The sequence below is a fragment of the Chrysochloris asiatica genome, unplaced genomic scaffold, assembly GCF_000296735.1.
Source record: "Chrysochloris asiatica unplaced genomic scaffold, ChrAsi1.0 scaffold00074, whole genome shotgun sequence".
NCBI classification, from domain to species: domain Eukaryota; kingdom Metazoa; phylum Chordata; class Mammalia; order Afrosoricida; family Chrysochloridae; genus Chrysochloris; species Chrysochloris asiatica.
The window spans coordinates 14,788,563-14,811,723 of NW_006408592.1; the positions used below are offsets into that span (position 1 = coordinate 14,788,563).

Consider the following 23,161-nt stretch of genomic DNA (forward strand, 5'->3'; position numbering starts at 1 on the left):
TCATCCCCTTTAATGTATCCTGTATAACCAGAGTAATCTTTCAAAAACATTATATTGGATTATGTTTTTCTTTTACATTAAATCAGTTAGTGGCTCCACACTGACTTCAGGATAAAAATCCAAATTCTTAAACTGAGCATTCAAAGATCTTTAAAATAACATTTGTCTAATTCACTAGACTCATACCTCCTCACTCTCTATGTTTCCATTCTAGACTATCCTTTCCTAAACCATTCCCAATTCCACTGCCGTTGATAATTGAATGTTACAATAAGTGTACTCAGTACAACATTTGACACATAGTCAGCACTTAAAAACAGGGTTCACTATGTTGTTCCGTGGTTCTATGCCTATGGATATTCAACAGTCTCTACTTAGAAATATTCTGCCATACTCCTATTCTGGTGAACTCATAACCATCAATTAAAACTCAGCTCAGGGCTTCCACTCTGAAGCTTTCCTTGACCCACTCATGCAGTCTTAATAGATGCTCCTTTATTTCATCACTGTATAACTAGTTTTTACTTCTATTATGACAATTATTATCCCTCGAAGTAATGCTTTATCAACATGTCTGACTTTCCACTAGAATGAGTTCTTCAAAGATAGTAACTGCTTTTTTATCATCCTTGTATTTCTAGTGCCTGACATGGCAGGGTTTCAATAAATGCTGATTTAAATTGAAATGAATGTTCTCTTAATACAAAATGCAATTCACTAAAAAGCACTGGAGAATGCTCAGAAGTGACTAGCTTATATAATTTAGTAGGAAAAGGTTAGCCATTAAAAAGGTCACACTGTGTCAAAATGTGTAGGAGGTACTAAGTCCATTCATGATAAAAAAAAAAAAAGTAACATTTTTTTCTGATCATAACTAAATACTTATACTTACTTTCCCTCTTTTAAAAAGTAGACAGATTTTAGGAATTACTGCAATTATGATAAGAAATGACAACTGAACAGGACACAAAAGGGTAATATCCATAAGTGATATGTCCCAGTTTTATAAAGAGACATTTCAGTCTGAACAGTATAAAACAAGCACTGGAAAAACTGTGTCAAATGCCATAAATGGCTACTTCCCATGCTTAACCTGATAGAAACAAAATATAACTTACTATAGTTACTATTAAACTGAACAGAACTAATGTAAAAAGCAGATGGTAGTTTATGGAATTCTTCATCTTGAAACATTCAAACCTTTAAAAAAAAAAAGAAAAAGAAACTCGTTTTAGAATATATGAGGAAAACAAATGTTATGTTGCTTTACTGTCTGCATTGGTGTCTCTGTGATCTAATTATGCCCATCTTTTCTCCCACCCACACTCTCATCTTAGAGAACCTGCACTGCCTTCAGCCTGCAAAAGGCTGGATGGACCAGAAGTAGACACCTGTCTTACACTGGGCAATGAGGGGCTGTGAACTACAAATCTAAAGTCTGGAGCCAAAAGACTTAATCAATTAAGTATGGGGAGTCAAAGCATAAAGTCATATGGACTCAAGGTCTGAGGTTAGTATTTGCAGTTAGTTATAATGAACTATAAGGAGCTCTGGTAGCATAGTGGTTATGAATTGGGCTGCGAACCGCAAGGTTAACAGTTCGAAACTACCAGCTGTTTCGCAGGAGAAAGATGAGGCTTTCTGCTCCCATAAAGATTTACAGCCTTGGAAACCCTGTATAGGGTCGCTATGAGTCGGAACCGACTTCCTGGCACATAACAACAACAACAACAATAATGAACTATGTAGGGTCGCTATGGGTCGGAACCAACTTGACGGCACATAGCAACAACAAATAATGAACTATAATGAAGTGGACTCCTTGTGTGATGCTGTAGGATAAGCAGTGGATTACTAACCACAAGGCTGGCAGTTCAAACCCATCAGTCACTCCTCGGACACCCTATACAGGGTCACTATGACTTGGAACCAACTTGAAGGCACTTTACAACAATAATAAACAAGAAGAGCCCTGGTGGCACAGTAGTTAAGAGTTTGGCTGATAACCGGAAAGTCAGCAGTTCAAACCCACCAGGCGCTCCATGGAATAAAGACGTGGCATTCTGCTTCAGTAAAGATTGCTGTTGTTGTTAAGCGCTGTCGAGTTTCCCTGTATAGGGTTTCCAAGGAGCAGCTGGTGAGCATGAGCCACAGACTGTGTGGTTCAAACCGACTTTGCAGTCCAACACATTAACACACAACAACAGCCTTGGAAACAAAAACATCTTTAAAATAAGTAAATCAACTCAAGGTGGCTTGAATAGGTTTCTGTATCTTGCAACCAATGGACCCTGGATAATGCATGTTATTATTTAAAATAAGATGATTCTATTATAATCGCCTCATTAGTCCTCTTGCTCCACAACGAGACTATGAATTCCATGTATGTAGTAATAAAATCTTTTTTTTTTTTCATGCATCTAGGCACTAGTATAGTGCCTGACAGAGCTATTCAGTAAATGAGATACCATGAGCAAATATTTGACCATCATACTTATCCAGACTTTGAGGACTATATCTTAGCACAGTTTATTCATTCGCTGTGGGAATTGGACCCAACTTCTTTTTCGTATCTATAACGAGAAGTGGGTGTGCCAGATGATCTCCTTTACCTTTAAATTCTGTGACTTTATGTCTTGAAAGAGGGCAAAAAATAACTTGATTTTACTTTAAAATTCTATGACTTTGTGGTTTAAGCAGTGATGAGAAAGGTAGTATATGTGTGGGTTACAAAACCTGCATTCTACCGATCATTTAGAAATTTCTGTTTATTACTTCAAATCTCCTCAGAGCAGGTTATGTGTTAAGAAATCAAAGGTCTATAGGAGGCCTAGCTTGCACTTACTACAATGGTTATCTCACTATATTACATATATGTTCACTTCTTTACACTATGCATTCCTTGACTCTTCGTATCTCTAGAACTAATATCATACCTAATACAGAGGAGACTTTCCAGTACATGTTTCACAAATGATCAAACACAGCACACAGAAGGCAAGACAAGTTTAAAAATGTTTAAAGGTCTACATTGCTTTGCATACTTGATATGTATTTTATGTGTAGTTCATCTACATAGTTCATTCTATGTATTTGGGCTACAGAATTTTTTTTAAATCAACTTTTAGAAAAGACAAATACATGATTTTTCGACATAATCTCCTTGCTTTTTTATACACTTTTTTGTCCATCTGTCAACAAGCTTTCTTAGTCCCTTATTTAAAAATGTTTTAGGCTGAGTTACGAGCCATGAATGTACCACTGTCTTCACTTCTTCATCAGAGGTGAATCTTTGTCCTCAAAGGGCTCCTTTCAGGAGGCACCATACAGGTGAATGTCCAATGGAGCAAGATTAAGACTATAGGGAGGATGCTTCAATACCTCAAAATGAAATTTCTGCAGAGTCTCAACAGTGTGGACAAAGGTGTGCGGATATGAACTGTCATGTGAGATCACAACACTCTTGGATAGTAGTTAAAGCTTCAGCTCTTACAGTGAGCATCTCACTGTTAACAAGAACTGTTGATTGTTGAACCTCTTTCCTGAGATCCTTAAGAATCCCAGAAAACTGTAAGCATCAATTTTCTAGCTGATGGTTCACTTTTGAACCTTTTCTTGGTTGGCGATTGAGGATGTTTTCTATTCCATATGCTGATGTTTAGTGATGAATCCATGTCTCATCATCAGTAATGATTTTTTAAAGAACCTTTTACCTTCCTTCAGGTGTCGGTCCAAATTTTGTTTGCTGATGTCCACTCAATTCTGTTTGTGCTCTTCTGTGAGTTGTTTCAGCATCCATTTCGCACAAACTTTTCAAAATCCAAGTCTGTCATGGATTATCTCATAGCCAGACCTGGGTAATTTGCAAATGATTTGCCATATACTCCACTGTCACTTATCTACTTGACAGATGCATTTCAAACGTTGTTATCATCTGTGGGTGTGGATAGGTATTTTAAAATAACCAGAGTGAGGATAATTATTGACTCACCCTGGTACATAGATTTCATTCAGGATTCTAGAAAATATACAGATTTCCTTCTGTCTGACAGTAGGTATATGGACCATGAACAAATATTCCCATTTTCTCTAAGTGCTGGCTTATAGAGTTAGACTTGTTGTTAAGTACCAATGAGTAGGTTCTGACTCAGAGACCCTGTATAGGGTTTCCAAGGAGCATCTGGTGGGTTTGATCTGCTGACTCTGTGGTTCACAATTCAGTGATGATCCTTAGTACCACACCAGGAGTCCACAGAATTACCGAGGGGCAATAAATTTACTAATACTTAAGTTCTTACATCAGGGTTGTATCAAACTATTACTGTTACTGTTGATAACAAAAACTAACAATAAACATTTTCTGGTCTTCATTAGATGTAGCAAGTGGCTAATTGAAAGGTATGACTGGAGGTTCAAACCATCCAGAGATGCTTCAAAAAGATTGGTGATCTAATTCCAAAAAATATCAGCCATTGAAAACCTAATGGTTACTGTCATACGCTGTAGAGTCAGTACCAACTCATAGCGAACTTATGCACAATAGAACGAAATACTGCTAGGTCCTGTACCAATTCATCTTGTTGAGGGTTTTCCTCTTTTTTTGCTGACCCACCCCGCAATTTACCAAGCATGATGTCTTTCTCCAAGGATTGTTCTCTCCTCATAATATGTCCAAAGTATGAGAGACAAGGTCTGGCCATCCTGGCTTCTAAGGTGTATTCTGGCTGTACTTTTTCAAACAGAGATTTGTTCTGGCAGTCCATGCTACTTTTAATATTCTCCTCCAATACCATAACTCAAATGCATCGATTCTTCTATGATCTTCCTTATTCACTGTTCAGCTTTCACATGCATAGAAGGTTACTGAAAATACCATGGCTTGGGGCAGGCATTCCTTAGCCCTTAAACTGACATCTTTGCTCTTCGACACTTTAAAGAGGTCTTGTACAGCAGATGTGCAATACTTTGTTTAATTTATTGACTGATGTTTCCATGAGTGTTGATGGCTGACCTAAGCAAAATGATGTCTTTGACAACTTAAATCTTTTCTCCATTTATCGTGATGTTATTTATTGGTCCAGTGGTGAGGATTTTACTTTTCTTTACATTGAGGTACAACCCATACTGAAGACACTGATCTTTGTTAGTAAACATTTTAAAAAATTTCTTTTTTTCCAACAAGCAAGGTTGTATCATCTGTATCACAGGTTGTTAATGAGTCTTCCTCCAACCCTGATGTCACGTTTTTTTATTCATATAATCCAACTTCTCGAATTATTTGCTCATCATACAGATTAAATAAGTATGGTGAAATAGTACAACCCTGGCAATTCAGTGTTCCCTTGTTCTTTATGAACAAGTGCCTCTAGGTCTATATACAGGTTCTTCATGGGCACAATTAAGTATTTCTGAATGCTCTGTTGGCCATAGCTTGTCATGATCCACAAAACAGAAAGCCTCTGCATAGTCAATAAAGCACATATAAACATCTTTCTGGTATTTTCTGCTTTTAGTCAAAATCCATCTGACGTCAGCAATGATATCCCTCCTCCCACATCCTCTTCTGAATCTGGCTTGAACCTCTGGCAGTTCCCTGTCAATGTAATGTTGCAGTTGATTTTGAATTAGCTTTAGCAAAAAAATTTTTTTGGTGTTGTTAAAAAGTTCTTCTAAAATTTTGCCCAAAGAAAACCTAATGGAGCACAGTTGTACTGACACACATGGGGTCGCTATGAATTGGAATCCAATTAACAGAAGCTGGTTTGCTTTTCTGTTTTGTAGATGAGAAAATCTTTGGATTTGAATATGGAACAAATTGACTTCAAAGACAATAGTTATTTCCACTCTGGAAAACTATTTTTCATTTTTTCCTACTTTATAGCCTTTCAAAGCCATGATATTGGGCAGAAATCTATTCTTTACCTACTGCCACAACTGGTCAACTTTGTGTCTCTCTATTCAGGCAACACATATGTTTCCTAAAAACTAAGTCAGGAACCAATAGGAAAACTATTTTAACTATTAAATGATGTTATAGCAGGGTCAAAGGATAAAGAAAAAAATCAATATACAAAAATCAATTACATTTTTAAATGCTAGCAATGAACAATTAGAAAATTGAAAAACAATAAAACTCAAAAGCAATAGTATTTAAAATAGTATCCCAAACCATGAAAAATATAAGGACAAATTCAACAAAGTATGTGCAAGATCTCTACACTAAAAACCGTAAGACATCACTGAAAGAAATTTAAGAACATCTAGATAAATGGGAAAACAACAAAGTCATGGATTACAAGACTTGATATTGTCCTGATATCAACAGTCACATAGAAATTTTATCAATTAACGGGGACTCTTGCTTTTATTGTTTTTGGATAAAAATCAGTCTTAGTAAAGATAAGAACTAAGAGTGGCATGGTTACTAAAAAACAAACATTTTCAATTACTTTAGTGTATACTAATAACTTTTGGGAGCAGTGTTATGACATATAAGACAGATTAACTGGTTCAAATTGTGGCTCCACCTTGTTACTAATGCCAGACTCAGATATGCAGGTTCCTAAAATAGGCTTGTGGTGATGTGTTGTGGAGTCGGTTATGACTCATAGCGACCCTGCTGATAGTGTAGTGTTTTTTGTTTTTTTAAAGTTAAAAACAGAATTTATTTAAGACTTGTTACTTTGGGAGGAGAGCTGGCTGTTAATGTTTGAAAGCCATTGTAAAATGCCATTGAGTGGGTAGGTCTCAGCAAGCAGGATCCACAACTCTTGGTCAGCACCATTTATCCACTGCCTGCACACATCCTGGTACTCCAGAGAAACTTGGTCAATACTTAGTGAATGTCAAAAAAGGCACTGCTTTCAAAATGTTAAAGCAGGGAACATGCTAAATTCACAGAAGGCGCATCACCCTGGAAATTATTTTCAGTATATCTTGTTCGCTCATCATGAGGTAGGAGAGGCCTAGAGCACAGGAAAAACTAGTGTAGTGGTTTTGAGTTGGGCTGCTAACCTCAAGGTCAGCAATTCGAAACTATCAGCTGTTTCGTGGGAGAAAGATGAGGCTTTCTGCTCTCGTAAAAATTTATAGGCTCAGAAACCCTATGCAGGGTTGCTATGAGTTAGTTGGAACCAACTCTACGGCACACCACCACCACCAAAACAACAACAACATAGGCAAGTAATTTTTTGCCCTTCCAAACACATATTCTTTATGTACTTTTACAACAGTTAAAGAGACAGGAAGCATACTTTCATGGGGATGTGTGAAGGCTCTCCTCTAATACCTGAGCAATTCAGCTGAAGCCCAAACTTGTACATCTTACTCAAAAGTCCTAACCCACCCTCCTTAGAAGGTACATTTAGTGATCATCTGTTGCTATTTGATCACACACTACAGGAAGGGTCCCATTGCTATACTTCTACCACATCCCCAAGTAGATTTTCAAAATACCAGGGGGGTTCAAAATTTTCATGTGAAAATTCCAATATTTTAAAATTCTCTTTTCCACAAACTTTTTGAAGCCCCCTTGTATTCTTGCAAATTTTCTTTGAGAGAAGTTCTGACATTTGTAATTTTTTCCATCATGATATATTTACAGGAATAGTTTAGTTCTTCTAGAGACTGGTTACTTGGGAAATGGAAAACTGTTAAAAATCTTTGTGCTTCATTTCCTCATCTATGTTGTTGCTGTCAAGTGCCAACTCATAGTGACCTGTATAGGGTTTCTGAGGAGTGGATGGACCACTGACCTTTTGGTTCTAACCAACCTTGCAATCCAGAGATTATCCTACAGTGCCACACCAAGACACCACATCATCTATAAAATGGTTTGTATTAGAGAATTAGAAATAATGCACTAAACTGTTGAGCTTAGTACAGTTCCAGGTACAAAGTAGATATATAAACACCAGCACTTATTAATCTTCTCATTTTAATCTCTTGTTTCCCCTTGACATTCAGGAAATGCAAATTAATTAGATATTGAAGTGAATGAAATATGATTCAAGAAGGGAACTTTGAACTGGTAATGGTTTTTGAGCTGTTTCATTGTTTTCCTCCATTCTTGTGAACATGAAGATACTCGTGACAACATTTACTCTGATTTAGAATAAGGAGAATTAAAAAACCCCACAAATGTTCTTATGTGCATGGAGTCAGTTCCAACTCATAGCGACCCGTACAGGGTTTCCAAAGCTGTAAATCTTTACGGGAGCAGAAAGCCACATCTTTCTCCCACGGAACAGCTGTTAGTTTCGAACTGCTGACCTTGCGGTTTGCAGCCTGATTCGTAACCAGTACACTACCATCTACTATTTAATAGATATCAAGCAAAGAGGAGATGAAAGTGACACAATCACTACACAATTGATACAAGTGTACTTTAATTTTCAGATAAGTTTCTATTAAGAAACTTTACACTGTAGTACATAGAGACTTCAACTAAAAACTTTATGGCAAAAATATTTTAAATCTTTAAGTTTGTATACATTCATCATGCAGAAAAAAGATACATTATACAATTTAACTAACATTAAGTCAGGTTCTATCTAAATTGGCTACAGGGTTTTGAGATTGCAGAAGTCAGCAAACATTATTATAATTTTCCAGAGAATGTACTCCACTTTGAGATCACAAAAATTACAATCTCCTCTATCATTACAATTTCCCAGTAAAAACCTGTAGCGGTTATTTAATTCACTATGAGGCAAGTATACATTTTAAGATGAAATAGCTGAAGTACTTACATGCAGTATACAAATATACAACAGCTGTAAATCATTGGGAGTTCATCCAAGAGCTATAAAAAAACAAAGTCAACAGGACTTGAAAATCATAAGAGTTACATTTATTATGCAAATCAATATGAAAACAGCAAAATCCTTATCAATTATATCTTTTGTTGCAGTCCTTAGGTACCATCAAGTTGATTCCAACTTACAACAACTCCATGTACAATGGAACAAAACACTACCTGGTCATGTACCATCTTCAAAATTACTGCAATATTTGACACCATTGTTGCAGTCACTGTGTATCCTTATTAACTGGTTTATATATTAGCATAATCTAATTTACTTTTTATACTGTTTTTGAACAAATACAACATCATTCCTGTTGTTAAGTGCTGTAGTGTTGTCGGTTCTGACTCACAGTGATCCTGTATAGGGTTTCCAAGGCTTTAAATAATTGCAGGAGCAGAAAGCCTCCTCTTTCTCTCATGGAACAGCTGGTGGGCTTGAACCATGGACATCGTGGTTCCTAGTCCAGTGCTAATTGTTTATCTGTACTATGTTCCAATCTCTTATAAATTGTCTGTTAGTTTGTCGCACAGTGGTTGCTTGCATGTTGCTGTGATGCTGGAAGCTATGCTACTGGTATTTTAAATATAAGCAAGGTCAACTATGGTGGATGTTTCAGCTAGGCTTCCAGACTCAGACAGACTAGGAAGAAGGAGAGGCATATTTCTGAATGGTTAGCCACTGAAAACCTTATGAATAGCAGTGGAACACTGTCAGATAGCGCATTATGAGTATCACAAGAGTATTGTATACAGTGCCAGAAGATGCGCCCTTCAGATCAGAAGACCCTCAAAATACAACAGGGGAAGAGCTGACTGTGATGACATGAATGGAGTAAAGGTTTCAGGATCTTCATTTGCTGATGGGACACACTCAAAATGAGAGAAACAGCTTTAAATATCCATTAATAATTGGAACATGAAATGTACAAAGTATGACTCTAGGAAAATTGGAATCTGTCAGAATGCAAAGGAATACATAAGCATCAATATTCTAGGCACTAGTGAGCTTTTGAACAGGAGCCTCAGAAATTTTATGCAGGGTTGCAATGAGTCAGAACTGACTATGGCACACAACCACCACTAATGAACTGGAATGGACTGGTACTGGCCATTGTGAATCTGACAATCATATGATTTACTATGGTGGGAATGACAAATTATAGAGGAATGGTGTCACATTCATCATCAAAAAGAACATCTCAAGATCTGTCTTAAAGTACAATGCTGTGTGTGATAGGATAATATCCACACGCCTACAAGGAAGACCAGTCAAAACTACTACAATTCAAATTTACACACCATCCACTAAAGCCAGTAAAGATTAAATTGAAGAGTTCAATGGCACCTGACAACAACAACCACCACCTTCATCTGTCTAAATTGATCAAATATGCAATCAAGATGTATTGACAATTACTGATGACTGCAATGCAAAGGATGGAAACAAAGAGGAAGGATTAGTCATTGGAAAATATGACCTTGGTGATAGAAATGTTGCTGGACACTGAATGATAGAATATTGAAAGACCAATGACTTCTTCATTGCAAATACTTTTTTGAAACAGCATAAAAGGCATCTAAACACATGAACCTCAGCAGATGGAATTCACAGAAATCAAACTGACTATATCTGTAGGAAGAGATGGTAGAAAAGCTCCATATCATCAGCCAAAACAAGGCAAGGTGCAGACTGTAGAACAGACCATCAATTGCTCATATACAAGTTGAGGTTGGAGCTGAAAAAAATTAAAACAAGTTCATGAGAGCCAAAATTTGACCTTAAAAATCCCACAATTTAGAGACAATAGCAAGAACAGATTTGATGCATTAGACACTAATGACCAAAGACCAGAGGAGCTGTGGGAAGACATCAATAATATTAGACAGGAAGAAAGCAAAAATTAAGACAAGAAAGAAGAAAAAGATCACAATAGATGTGTCAAAAAAGACTCTGAAACTTGCTCTCCAGCGTAGAGATACTAAAGTAAATGGAAATAATGAGGAGGTAAAAGAGCTGAACAGAAAATTTCAATGGACAGCTCAAGAAGACAAAGTTAAATATTATAATGAAATGTACACAAAGACTTAGAGTTAGAAAACCAAAAGGGAAGAACATGCTCAGCATTTCTCAAGCTATCTTCATTACATACACAATTAATTGATACTTTAATAATAATATGTATGCTATGTGCCAGGAAATGTGTTAGGAGATGAAGATACAAAAAAAAAACAAACAAAAAACCATGACAGCCAGCTGTCCACAAATAGTTTACATTTTAGAGATATACAGGGAATGAGAAGTAAGTGATTATTATAACAAAAGGGACACACAGAAGCCAGAAAAAGTGAGAGGTAATGAAATGGAGTGGTGGAGAAGGGAATTCTAAAATGAAGGAAGAGAGCTATGCAAAGTGAGTGATATATTCTAGTTAATTATAGAATGAGAAAAATAGCATTTTTGTAAGGTAGCTATATATTTTATATTCGTTATCTCACTTAATTTTCATAAGAATTTGAAGGTAGATAATATTATGATTTCCATTTCACAAAGGAGATCACTGAGGTTTAGACAGTTCAAGTAACTAACCTAAGATCATAGGACCAAAGCTAGATTTTGAAGTAACTTCAGGGCGTATCTCTACATTATGTTGCCTCCCAAACCTTTCACTCACGCTATCTTTTAATGCTCAAAATGAACAAACAAGCAAAAAGTGGGTACAGAATCATGAAAGCTGTAGCAAAATTCATTTCAAGTTATACAGTATGTAAAAATTTCTCTATAAAGTATTTGCATCAGAATCTACTAGATTTACATTTGTCAGAGTAAAGGTTAAAATAGTTATAAAAGAAGGAGGCAGAAAGGGAATGGCTCAACAAGGACAGGTTTATTAGATAAACCTGGGAGGGGGCCCTGACCTGAGTCAAAGGCCCCCTTCCTATACAGGCTAGGCACTTTCATCCTGTAGCATGGGTAAGGGGGGCAGGACATGGTTGTCAAAGAATTGTGAGGGGGTGTCTGGGCAGATAAGGTGACTGCTTTCTTTGGGGGGAACATGAAACTTAACAGCCTAAGAGCTTGGGAAATGGAAACTTAAGTTACAACACTAAGCTCTTTCTCTCAACATTAAACATCGTATGCATTTTGTCTTCTATATTTTTTTAAGTGTTAGCAAAACTTCAGTGTAGCCATCTGGCCCTTCCACAAATCACTGAAGTATTTATAGTTGTTAGATGCAATGGAGTTGATTCCGACTCATACAGACCCTATGGGCAACAGAATGTCCAGTCCTGCGCCATCCTCAATAATTGTTAACATGTTTGAGCCCATTGTTACAGCCCTGTATCGATCCATCTTGTTGAGGGTCTTCCTCTTTTTTTGATGACGGTTTTCTTTACCAAGCATGGTGTTCTTTTTCAGGGACTAGTTTCTCCTGATAATATGTCCTAAGTATATGAGGCAAAGTTTCACCATTATTGCTTCCCAGGAGCATTCTGACAGTACTTCTTCCAACACAGATTTATTCATTCTTCTGGCAGTCCATGGTATACTCAATATTCTTTGTCAATACCATAACTCAAATGTGTCAATTCTTCAGTCTTTCTTATTTGTTGTTCAGCTTTCCCAATCATATGAAGCCTGGCTCAAGCACACCTTAGTCCTCAAAGTGACCCCTTTGTAGCAGATTTGTCTAATGGAATCACTCAATTTCTTGAATTGCTTCCATAAGTGTTGATTGTGAATTCAAGTAGAATGAAATAGTTGAAAATGTCAATATTTTTTCCCTTTATCATGCTGCTATTTACAGGTACCTGCTGTGAAGATTTTTTTTTTTTAATGTTGAGTAATCAATATACTGAAGGCTAGTCTTTGATCTTCATTAGCAAATTTTTCAAGTCCTCTTCACTTTCAGCAAGCAAGGTTATATCATCTGCATATAGGTTGTAATGAGTCTTCCTTCAATCCTTATGTTGTGTTCTTCATTTAGTTCAGCTTCTCACATTTGCTCAAGATTCAAATTAATAAATCTGGTAAAGGATACAACCCTGATGCACACTTTTTCTGGTTTTAAACCATGTAGTACCCTTTGTTCTGTTCCACTGACTGTCTCTTGGTCCTGGTCCAGGTCCAGGTGCTATACGAGAAAGCTGAAGTATTCTATAATTCCTATTATTTGCAATGTTATCCACAATAAATTAAAATCCACACAAATGTCTTTATGGTAATCTCTTTTCAGCCAAGATCCACCACACAATGATATCCCTTGTTCCATGTTCTCTTCTGAATTTGAGCTGAATTTCTGGCAGTTCCCTGTTGATATACTGCTGCAACTGTTTTTGAATTATCTTCAGCAAAACTTAACCCGTGTGTGATATTAATGATATTGTTCATTAATTTCTGCTTTCTGTTGGATAACTTAAGTACTTAGGAACCCATTTTGGGGATCATCTGTCCATATAATTAGAGGCATAAAAACATCCATTTTTTTCTTTATTATCCCATAGGCCTCTCCATATAGTCTATGAAAGGCAGTTGAAAGAATTGTCATTTTTTAAATTCAATGATCCAATAAATATTTACCATGCACTTACTAGGTGCTAGATAGTACTTCTGTTGTGGCGCTGTAGGATCAGCGCTGGACTGTGAAACACATGGTCAGCAGTTCAAACCCACCAGCTGCCCCTTGGGCGCCCTATACAGGGTCACTATGAGCCAGAACTGACTCGACAGCACTTTAACAAGTCCTAGAGAAGGAGTTCTGGTGGCTTAGTAGGTTTCAAGTTGGGCTGCTAACTATAAGGTTGGCAGTTCGAATCCAGCAGTTGCTCTGTGGGAGAAAGATAAAACTTGGAAAAGGTATATAGGATTATTATGTCAGAACCGACACATCAGTAAACAAGCTCCAAAAAACTAGGTGCGAGACACTATGTTATGTGCTGGAGACAAAACAGTCCTTACTCTTGTGCATTTAACACTAAATGGTTAATTGCACAAATAAATATTTAATTTAATTATGATAAGTGCTGAGTCCTAGTGTGGTGCTGTAAGATAAGCATTGAATTGCTAACTGCAAGGCTGGCAGTTTAAACCGGCCAGCCGCTCCTTGGAAACCCTATATAAGGTTTCTATGAGTTGGAATTGATTTGACACTTAGCAACAACAACATGAAAGGTGCTATAAAGGAAAAGCATACAGTATCATCATCATAAAATAGGGATCCTAGCTTAGTCAGGAAGTCTCAGTACACAGCATGTGCAAAGCTCCTCTAGTAAAACAGAAATTTGAAAAATTGAAAAATCCTCTTACCATTAATACAAGACAAAGTGCTAAGATAGATACAAAAAGAAGTTAACAAAAGAATACTAAACTGGATACTAATCTTGTCTCCAACTTTGTGTGTAACTTCTTGTCAAGTTACTTCCTCTCTTGACCTGTTTTTCCATTTATAAAATTAGAAATTTGAACTAAATTTGAAAAACCTCATCCAATATTAAAATTCCATAATTCTCTTCTGATGTCTCTATCCTTTCCCTAAAGTTTTCCTTAATCCCATCCTCCAAATACATTACTTTTATACCTAGTACACACAAAACTTTTGACAAAATTAACCCTTACAAAGGAGTTAGTAATAGCTTAAAAATGCTAACCTTCACAGGAGCATATACAACTTAATAGCATTCAAAAGAATGGATCAATAATGATAGTTTCAGATAATCTGACTGGTTGGAGAAAAAGAAAGGAAATTAATATTTATAAACACTTATTTACTAGATCCTGTGATAGAACTTTCACATATTCCAATCAAATGATCTTCATAATAATCTAACAGGTATTATAAAACCCATTTGACAGAAAAGGAAATGAAGGCTAAAGCAAAATGAAGTGGCATGTCTGTGCTCAAATAACTGCTAAGTGGTAGATGTAGAAATGGATCCCAAAGAACAGCCTACCTGTTACCACGGAGTCAATTCTGACTCACAGTGACACCATAGGTCAGAGTACAACTACCTCATAGTGTTTTCAAGACTCATCTTTTTTTTTTTAAGTTTTTATTGTGAACTGAGTGATAGTTTACATGGGAGAACATCAGATTAACACCATCATTTCATTGCAATGATTACAATCTCCTCCATGCATCATCATTCAACAGTATTTGCTTCTATGCCCTCTTCTTTTGGGGGAGCGGGGAGTGGGTGTACACAAAAACACTCAGGAATATATAATAATTTAAACCACCTAAGGGCACATTCTGCAAGCCTGCCTCCTGGCCACCAGCACTCAGTCCCTCTCTTTGCATGAGTCTAAAGTCTTCAGCTGCTCTCTCTCTCTCCATGTCCCCATCTCTGCCTCTGTCTCTGGTGTCACTGCTTCTCTGGATAAGGTCCCACATTCCGCTGGTGCTCTTCTCCCTTGATGGTCCTAGGGTCCTCTGTTTCTGGAATGTACGATTAACTACTCTCCCCGTTTTTTTCTTACAAAACTTCTACCTTTACAGTTGTGACAGTCTCAATTAGTCATGGTAACAATTACTCACTATTGAATCATAAGAATCTTATCTCCATCTCTTTTTACCAGACCCCTCTACACAAGATGAAAATTATTCAGTGGGGACTCTACCTTCCCCCCCACACTCTTTCCAGCCCCCCCCACCACCACCACCAAAACTAAACTCAATCTTGAAACTTTGTAAGCCAGTCACTTTGTGATTTTATCGCCCTCTCATTTTAGGTAGTCAATGTCTAAAATGCCCGTCCCTATTCTACCTTGTATACAGTGGGGATAGGATTGATACTTGATGTGACGACTCCTTGCCTCTCAGTTGGTATTTTGAACAACTACATCCATAAATAGGGTTGCTCTGGTAGCATAGCTGTTACAAATTGAGCTGCAAACCACAAAGTCAACAGTTCGAAACTACCAGCTGCTCCGTGGGAGAAAGATGAGGCTTTCTGCTCCCGTAAAGATTTACAGCCTCAGAAACCCTGTTCAGGGTCACTATGGGTTGGAAACAACTCGACGGCACTTAACAACAACATCCATAAATATAGATTAAGTTCATCAAATTGTATCAATTTGCACTTGTTTCCTTTATTAAAAATTGTTTTTTTCCCTCAATCTTCCTCTATTTGAGTTCTGGTTATCAAGTCATCGAAGCTAGGTTAAATGGGTACTATCTGCAAGTTTGGGCATTCTTCTGTTTCTCCCCTCACTTCATATCAGCTGGATGCTTTACTCTCAGCTCTAGTCAAGACTAATCTTTACAAAAGCAAACTGCTACATCTTTCTCCCACAGAGTGACTGGTGGGTTCCAATTGCAGACCTTTTGGTTAGCAACTAAGGTACTTAATCACTGCACTGCCAGGGGCTCCTAAACACTGCCTTGTTGTTGTTAGGTGCTATCGACTCTCGGCACCAACTCACAGCGACCCCATGCACAACAGAGCAAAACACAGCCTGGGCCTGCACCAACCTCACAATCATTGCTATGTTTGAGCTCATTGATGCTGCCACTATGCCAATCCATCTCGTTGGGGGTCTTCCTCTTTTTATCCCACCCTCCACTTTACCAAACATGATATCCTTCTCCAGGGACCTGTCCCTCCTGATAATATATCCAAAGCATGAGAGATGAAGTCTGTCCATCCTGGCTTCCAAGGAACATTCTGGCTGTATGTCCTTCAACACAGATTGGTTTGGTCTTTTGGTAGTCCATGGTACTTTTAATATTCTCCTCCAACAGCATAACCGAAAAGCATCGATTCTTCTACAGTCTTCCTTATTCACTGTCCAACTTTCACATGCATATGAGGTTATTGAAGATACCATGGCTTGGGTCAGGTATACCTTAGTCATTAAACCGACATATTTGCCTTTCAATATTTTAAAGGGGTCTTGTACAGCAGATATGCTTAACACAGTATGTCATTTCATTTCTTGACTGCTGCTTCCATGAGTGTTGATGCTTGATCCAAGCAAAATGAAGTCTTTGACAACTTCAATCTTTCCTCCATTTATATGGATGTTGTTTATTGGCCCAGTATTAAAGATTTTTATCTTCTTTACACTGAGGTGCATTCCATAGTAAAGGTTGTGGTCTTTGATCTTCATCAGTAAGTATTTTAAGTCCTCTTCACTTTCAGCAAGCAAAATTATATCATCTGCATACCTTAGGTTAATGAATTCTGATGTTTTTCTTCACATAATCCAGTTTATCAGATGATGTGACCAGCATAAAGACTGAATAACTATGGTGCAACAATACAACCCTAGTGCACACCTTTACTAATTTTAAACCATCCAGCATTCCCTTGTTCTGTTGGAATAATCGTCTCTTCTTGGTCTATGCACAGGTTCTTCATGAGCACAATTGTGTTCCAGAATACTCATACTTTGCAATGTTGTCCATAGCTTGTCATGATCCACACAATTGAAAGCCTTTGCATAGTCAATAAAGCACAGGTAAACATCTTTCTGGTATTCTGTACTTTCAGCCAAGATCCACCTGATGTCAGCAACTATATTCCTTGGTCCATGTCCTCTTCTGAATCTGGCTTAAACCTCTGGAAGTTTTCTGTCAATATATGTGTACAACCATTTTTGGTTTATCTTTAGTAAAATTTTACTTGTATGAGATATTAATAATATTGTTCGATGATCTCTGCATTCCATTGGGTTACTTCTCTTTGGAATGGGCACAAATATGATCTCTTCTAGTCAGTTGGCCAGGTAGTTGTCTTCCAAATTTCTTGGCATAGATGAGTGAGGGTCTCTAGTGCTTCATCAGTTTGTTGAAAGATTTCAATTTGTACTCCATCAATTCCCAGAGCCTTTGTCTTTTCTAGTGTGTTCAATGCACCTTGGGCTTCTTCCTTCAGGATCACTGGCCCTTGATCATATGCCACCTCTTGAAATGGTTGAACATTGACCATTTCTTTTTGGTACAGTGACTCTGTGCATCCCTTCCATCTTCTTTTGATGCTTTCTGCATCACTGAATATTTTGCCCATTGAATTATTAAATATTGCAAGATGAGGTTTGAATTTTTTCTTCAGTTCCCTCAGCTTGAGAAATGTTGAGCGTGATCCTCTCTTTTTGTTTCCTAATTCCAGGTCTTTGCACATTTCGTTATATTTGACTTTGTCTTCTCGAGCTGACCTTTGAAATTTTCTGCTCAGCCCTTGTACCACCTCATTTCTTCCATTTGCTTTAGCATCCCTACACTGGAGAGCATGTTTCAGAGTCCCTTCTGGCATCCATTTGGTCTTTCTCTTCTTTCTTGTCTTAATGATTTCTATATGATGTTATTGATGTCACCCCACATCTCTTCTGGTCTTCAGTCTCTAGTGTCTAATGCATCAAATCTGTTCTTCAGATGATCTCCAAATTCAGGTGGAATATGTTCAAGGTCATATTTTGGCTCTTATGGACTTGTTTTAATTTTCTTCAGCTTTAGCCTGAACTTGTATATGAACAATTGATGGTTTGTTCCACAGTCTGCCCCTGGGCTTATTTTGGCTGATGATATGGAGCTTTCCACCGTCTCTTTCCACAGATGTAGTCGTCAGTCAATTTGATTTCTGTGTATTCCAACTGGCGAGGTCCATGTGCACAGTCATCTTTTATGTTGTTTAAAAAAAGGTATTTGCAAAGAAGTTACCGGTTTTGCAAAACTCTATCATGCAATCTCCAGCATCATTTCTATCACCAAGGTCATATTTTCCAATTACTGATCCTTCCTCTTTTGCTTCCAACCTTTCCATTACAATCATCAGTAATTATCAATACATCTTGATTGCATGTTTGATCAATTTCAGACTGAAGAAGCTGACAGAACTCTTTAATTTTGTCTTTACTGACTTTAGTGGTTGGTGAATAAATTTGAGTAACAGTGGTATTAACTGGTCTTCCTTGTATGTGTGTGGATATTATCCTATCACAGACAGCGTCGTACTTCCAGACAGATCTTGAGATGCTCTTTTTGATGATGAATGTGGTGCCACTTCTTTTCAGTTGTCATTCCTGGCATAATAAACTATTTTGATTGTCAGATTCAAAATGGCCAATATGTCCATTCCAACCCACTAATGCCTGGTGGTGGTGGTTATTATGTGCTGTGGAGTTGGTTCCAACTCATAGTGACCCTGTACAGGGTTTCCGAGGCTGTAAATCTGTACAGTAGCAGAAAGCCTCATCTCTCTCCTGTGGAACAGCTGGTAGTTTCGAACTGCGACCTTGAGGTTAGCAATCCAATTCACAATCACTACACTATCAGAGCTCCTTCACTAATGCCTCGGATATCGTTATTTATGTTTTCCATTTCATTTCTGATAACTTCCAATTTTCCTACAGACATACTTTGTACTTTGCATGTTTCAATCTTTAGTGGATGTTTACAACTGGGTCTCTTCATTTTGAGTTGTGCCCCATCAGCAAATGAAGGTCCTGAGGATTTACTCCACTCGTGTCATCACAGTCAACTCTACTTTGAGGAGGCAGCTTATCTTCTGGCACTATATCTGACAATATTCTAGTGCTTTTCATCATGCCTCAATAGTCAATATTCTAATGTTATCTGACAGTGTTCCACTGCTATTCATAAGGTTTTCAGTGACTATACATTTGGAAGTAGTCCATCTCTCCTTCTTCCTAGACTGTCTTTGTTTGGAGGCTGAGCTGAAACCTGTCCACCACTGTTTACTCTGCTGACATTTAAAATAGCTTCCAGAATTACAGCAAAACACAAGGCACAGAAGTACAACAAACCAACAGACAAGTGGTGGTAAAAAGTGCCTAGGATAATATATTAGAAGAAAATATCAAGCGATTTTCAAATCTCTTTTTTTAAAATTTACTTCACTTTTTTTTTTTTTTTAAATTTATCTTCTTCCTGTTTGTTTGTTTTATTGAACAATGGAGAAGATGCCATCTACATTTTTCCTCTTAATCTTGATTCTGTTCTTGCAACTCTAACAGAAATACATGAAAGTAAAATTCAAATGTATAATACACTTTGAAACAAGGCCTAAACGTTGAGTAACACATGTACATTGAAGCCACTGAGCAGAATTTGTAGGAATATTTCACCAACAGTAATGCAAAGACTAAGGCCTAAAACATATAAGAGTTCATTGAAATCTAAGGGATATTATTTTTTTTCCCAATTGTTATTATTATTTTTTTTAGTTTTTATTGTGGACTGAGTGAAAGTTTACAGGGCAGATCATCAGTTTTACATGCAACAGTCATACACCTTGTTTCATTACAATGATTATAATCCCCTCCATGCACCATCAGTTAACAGTATTTCTATTCAATTTAGCTTTTTTTAAAAACAACAACACTCAGGCATATATAATAATTTACACCTCCAATGGGCACATTCTGCAAGTCTGCCTCCTGGCCACCAGCTCTTAGTCCCTCTATTTCCATGAATCTAGAGTCCTCAGCCACTCCCACTCTCCAAGTCCGCATCTCTGCCTCCTTCTCTGGTACTGCTGCTTCTCTGGATAAGGTCCTGCATTCTGCTTGTGCTTTTCTCCCTGGATGGTTCTAGGGTCCTCTGTTTCTGGACTGTAAGATTAATCACTCCCTTATTTTTGTTACAAAACTTCCACCTTTACAATTGTGACAGTCACACAATTAGTCATGATAACAATTACTCACTATTGAATCATAAGAATCTTATCCACATTTCTTTTCACCAGACCCAGCTAGACAAGATGAAAACTATTTTAGCAAAGAGGGGAGTGATTAACTTTTCAGTCTAGGAGCAGAGGTTCCTGGGACCATCAGTGGAGAAGAGCGGAGAGCTGGACCCTACCCAAAGAAGTAGTGATGCCTGAGATGGAGGCGGAGACAATGACATTGAGAGATGGAGCAGCTGGGGACTTTTAGACACAGAGAGGGAGAGGGGCTGTGTGCGGACGACCTTGGGGCAGGCTTGTAGTGTATACCCATTGGTTGGTTGATGACAAATAGAGGGGATTGTAACCATGGAAGTGAAATGATATAAACTATCACATAATTCACAATAAAACATTAAAAAAAAATTCTACCTCATTGTGTGAAAATGCTCTATATAACAGTATACTAGGGCAACAACAACAAAAAATAAAGATGAAAACTATTCAGTGGGAACTCTTTCTTTCCCCACACACTCTTAAACTAAACTCCCTCTTGAAACCTTGTAAGCCAGTCACTTCATGCCTTTACTGCCTCCTCATTTTAGGTAGCCAATGTCTAAGTTGCCTGTCCCTATATATCCTGTGTACAGAGGGGATAGCACTGATATTTAATGTGAAGACTCCTTCCCTCTCTGTTGGTATTTAAAGTTACTACTTCCATGAGTATAGGTCAGGTTCATCAAATTGTAGCACTTTACCCTTGTTTCCTTTATCAAAAAAAATTTTTTTTTTAATTTTTAAAATCTTCCTCTAGTCAAGTTTTGATTGTCAAGTCATTGAGGCTGGGTCAAATGGGTACTGTCTGCAAGTTTTGGTGTTCTTGTGCATCTCCACTCACTTCATATCAGCTGGATGCTTCACTCTCAGCTCTAGCCCTACGTGGCTATGTCCTTGTCCATGGGCTGAGGTGTTCCCAAGGCTCACCACACTTTAGACCAACCAGCCCTTCCTCTTCTCTCTTTCATCTCCAGGTCAACAGGAGTCCATGTAACATGGTTCAACTCAGCCCGTTTCTTCATTGCTGCCTTTCCCCATATGCCACTTACCAGTAGACCAATGTGGTTGCCAGCAAGCTTACATGCCTGCTCATGTGTTCCCTTTGAGTTTCAGTCTTAGAGGGAGTTTGTCCTGAAGGAACTTGCTTGCCTTGATGGCCTCCTGGTGAACAGCTTGTTTATTCTTGTAGTAGTAAGTCATGCTGACATTTTTGTTTTGGGTTTTTCCTGATGATCTTTCTTTGAAGATGTACCATCTGTTGCTCTAGCTGTTCTAGGCTGGTCTGCTTGTTCTTGCTAGTGGGAATGTCCCACCTCATAAGGTTCTGGATGGGACTCAGGATTCCAACTAAGGTCTTATACTCTGCAAAGGCTCCACAAGAGGCCTATTTCACTGGGCAAGTTTTTAACTCCTTTGAGGTATTCCAATCAGTTATAGGCTGAAGACAAGCTTACAAGTTTTTTGTAATCATGCTTCCCAACATTTCTTTCTATCCCACCCAAGTGTCTATTTTACAACAGTAGGCAACAGAAATCAATACTCCTAAGACAGTCAAGCATCTTAGTATTATTTGCCCTCTTCAAACGATGCCTAGAATCCTGAATCACAGAGCCATGTTGTTCAAAGGTTGAACATCACTATTGACTTCTATCTCATTTAGCCCATGCAAACCTGTCTAAGTGGTCTCCTATCTATCTTGTTCTTCCACTTCCTCCCCCTTCTTGTATTGCCTTCTCCAACACCCAAACTAAATCCCCCACCAGAAACTCACCATTGTGGTTACCTTACATTCCATTAACTCTTCCCTCCATATTTTATCCTGTAATCTACCTGACCTTCTCACCATCTGGATCTTTGTTCCTCTGTGTTGACCTTCTTTCACAATGTAATTGTTTTGATCATAGACTGACCTCCCAGATCCTCAGTTCTTATAATTTTATTCTGTTCTTGACTCTTCAATTTGTTGCCTGAGTTCAGGGTGATGCTCAATCTCTGGTTGTTGTCTGTTCTTGTTGGTTCTCAGTCCACAGAATTCCCTTTAGGATGTTATCCGTTGCAGGATTGGCTTTGACAAAATCCCTTAGCCTCTGTTTATTCTGGAATGTTTTGATTATACCATCGTATTTGATTGACAGCTTTGCTGGGTAGAGGATTCTTGGGTGGCAGTTTTTTTCTTTCAGGGTTTTTTATGTTTCCCCATTGCCTTCTTGCCTGCATGGTTTCTGTGGAGAGATCCCAGCTTAATCTGATTTGCTTGCCTTTGTATGTTACACTTCTCTTTTACCTAGCTGTTTTCAGGATTCTGTCTTTTTGATTTTGGAGAGCTTGATTATATGTCTTGGTGATTGTCTTTTAGGGTCTATCCTTGTTGGGGTTTGTTGAGCTTCTTGAATGCTTATCTTTTTGCTTTTCATGATGTTAGGAAAATTTTCTTCCAGAAGCTCTTTAACTATGTCCTCTGTGGACTTCTGTGATTCTTCCTGTTCTGGAATGCCGATAATTCTTTTTTTTTTAAATGTTTCATTGTGAATTATATGATAGTTTACATGGGAGAACTTTAGTTTTACATTCATTCCATCGTATATCATCTCACTGCTATGGTTCCAATCCCCTGCATGCATCATCAACCACCCAAAGGGTATATCCCAGAAACCCGCCCCCTACACTTCCCCCTCC

The 23,161-nt window shown here is 37.8% G+C and overlaps 1 protein-coding gene across 2 annotated transcripts in view; it reads right to left on the bottom strand.

The window, feature by feature from the left end:
* The window catches only part of ACER3 (alkaline ceramidase 3), a 201,266-nt gene that overhangs the window by 46,369 nt on the left and 131,736 nt on the right, over positions 1-23,161 (bottom strand). For both annotated transcript variants that reach the window (XM_006865001.1, XM_006865000.1), the window contains 2 exons: positions 8,751-8,803; positions 1,119-1,200 (listed from right to left, as the gene is read on the bottom strand). In XM_006865001.1, coding sequence (XP_006865063.1) covers positions 1,119-1,200; positions 8,751-8,803 — 135 coding nt within the window. The remainder of the gene's footprint in view (positions 1-1,118; positions 1,201-8,750; positions 8,804-23,161) is intronic.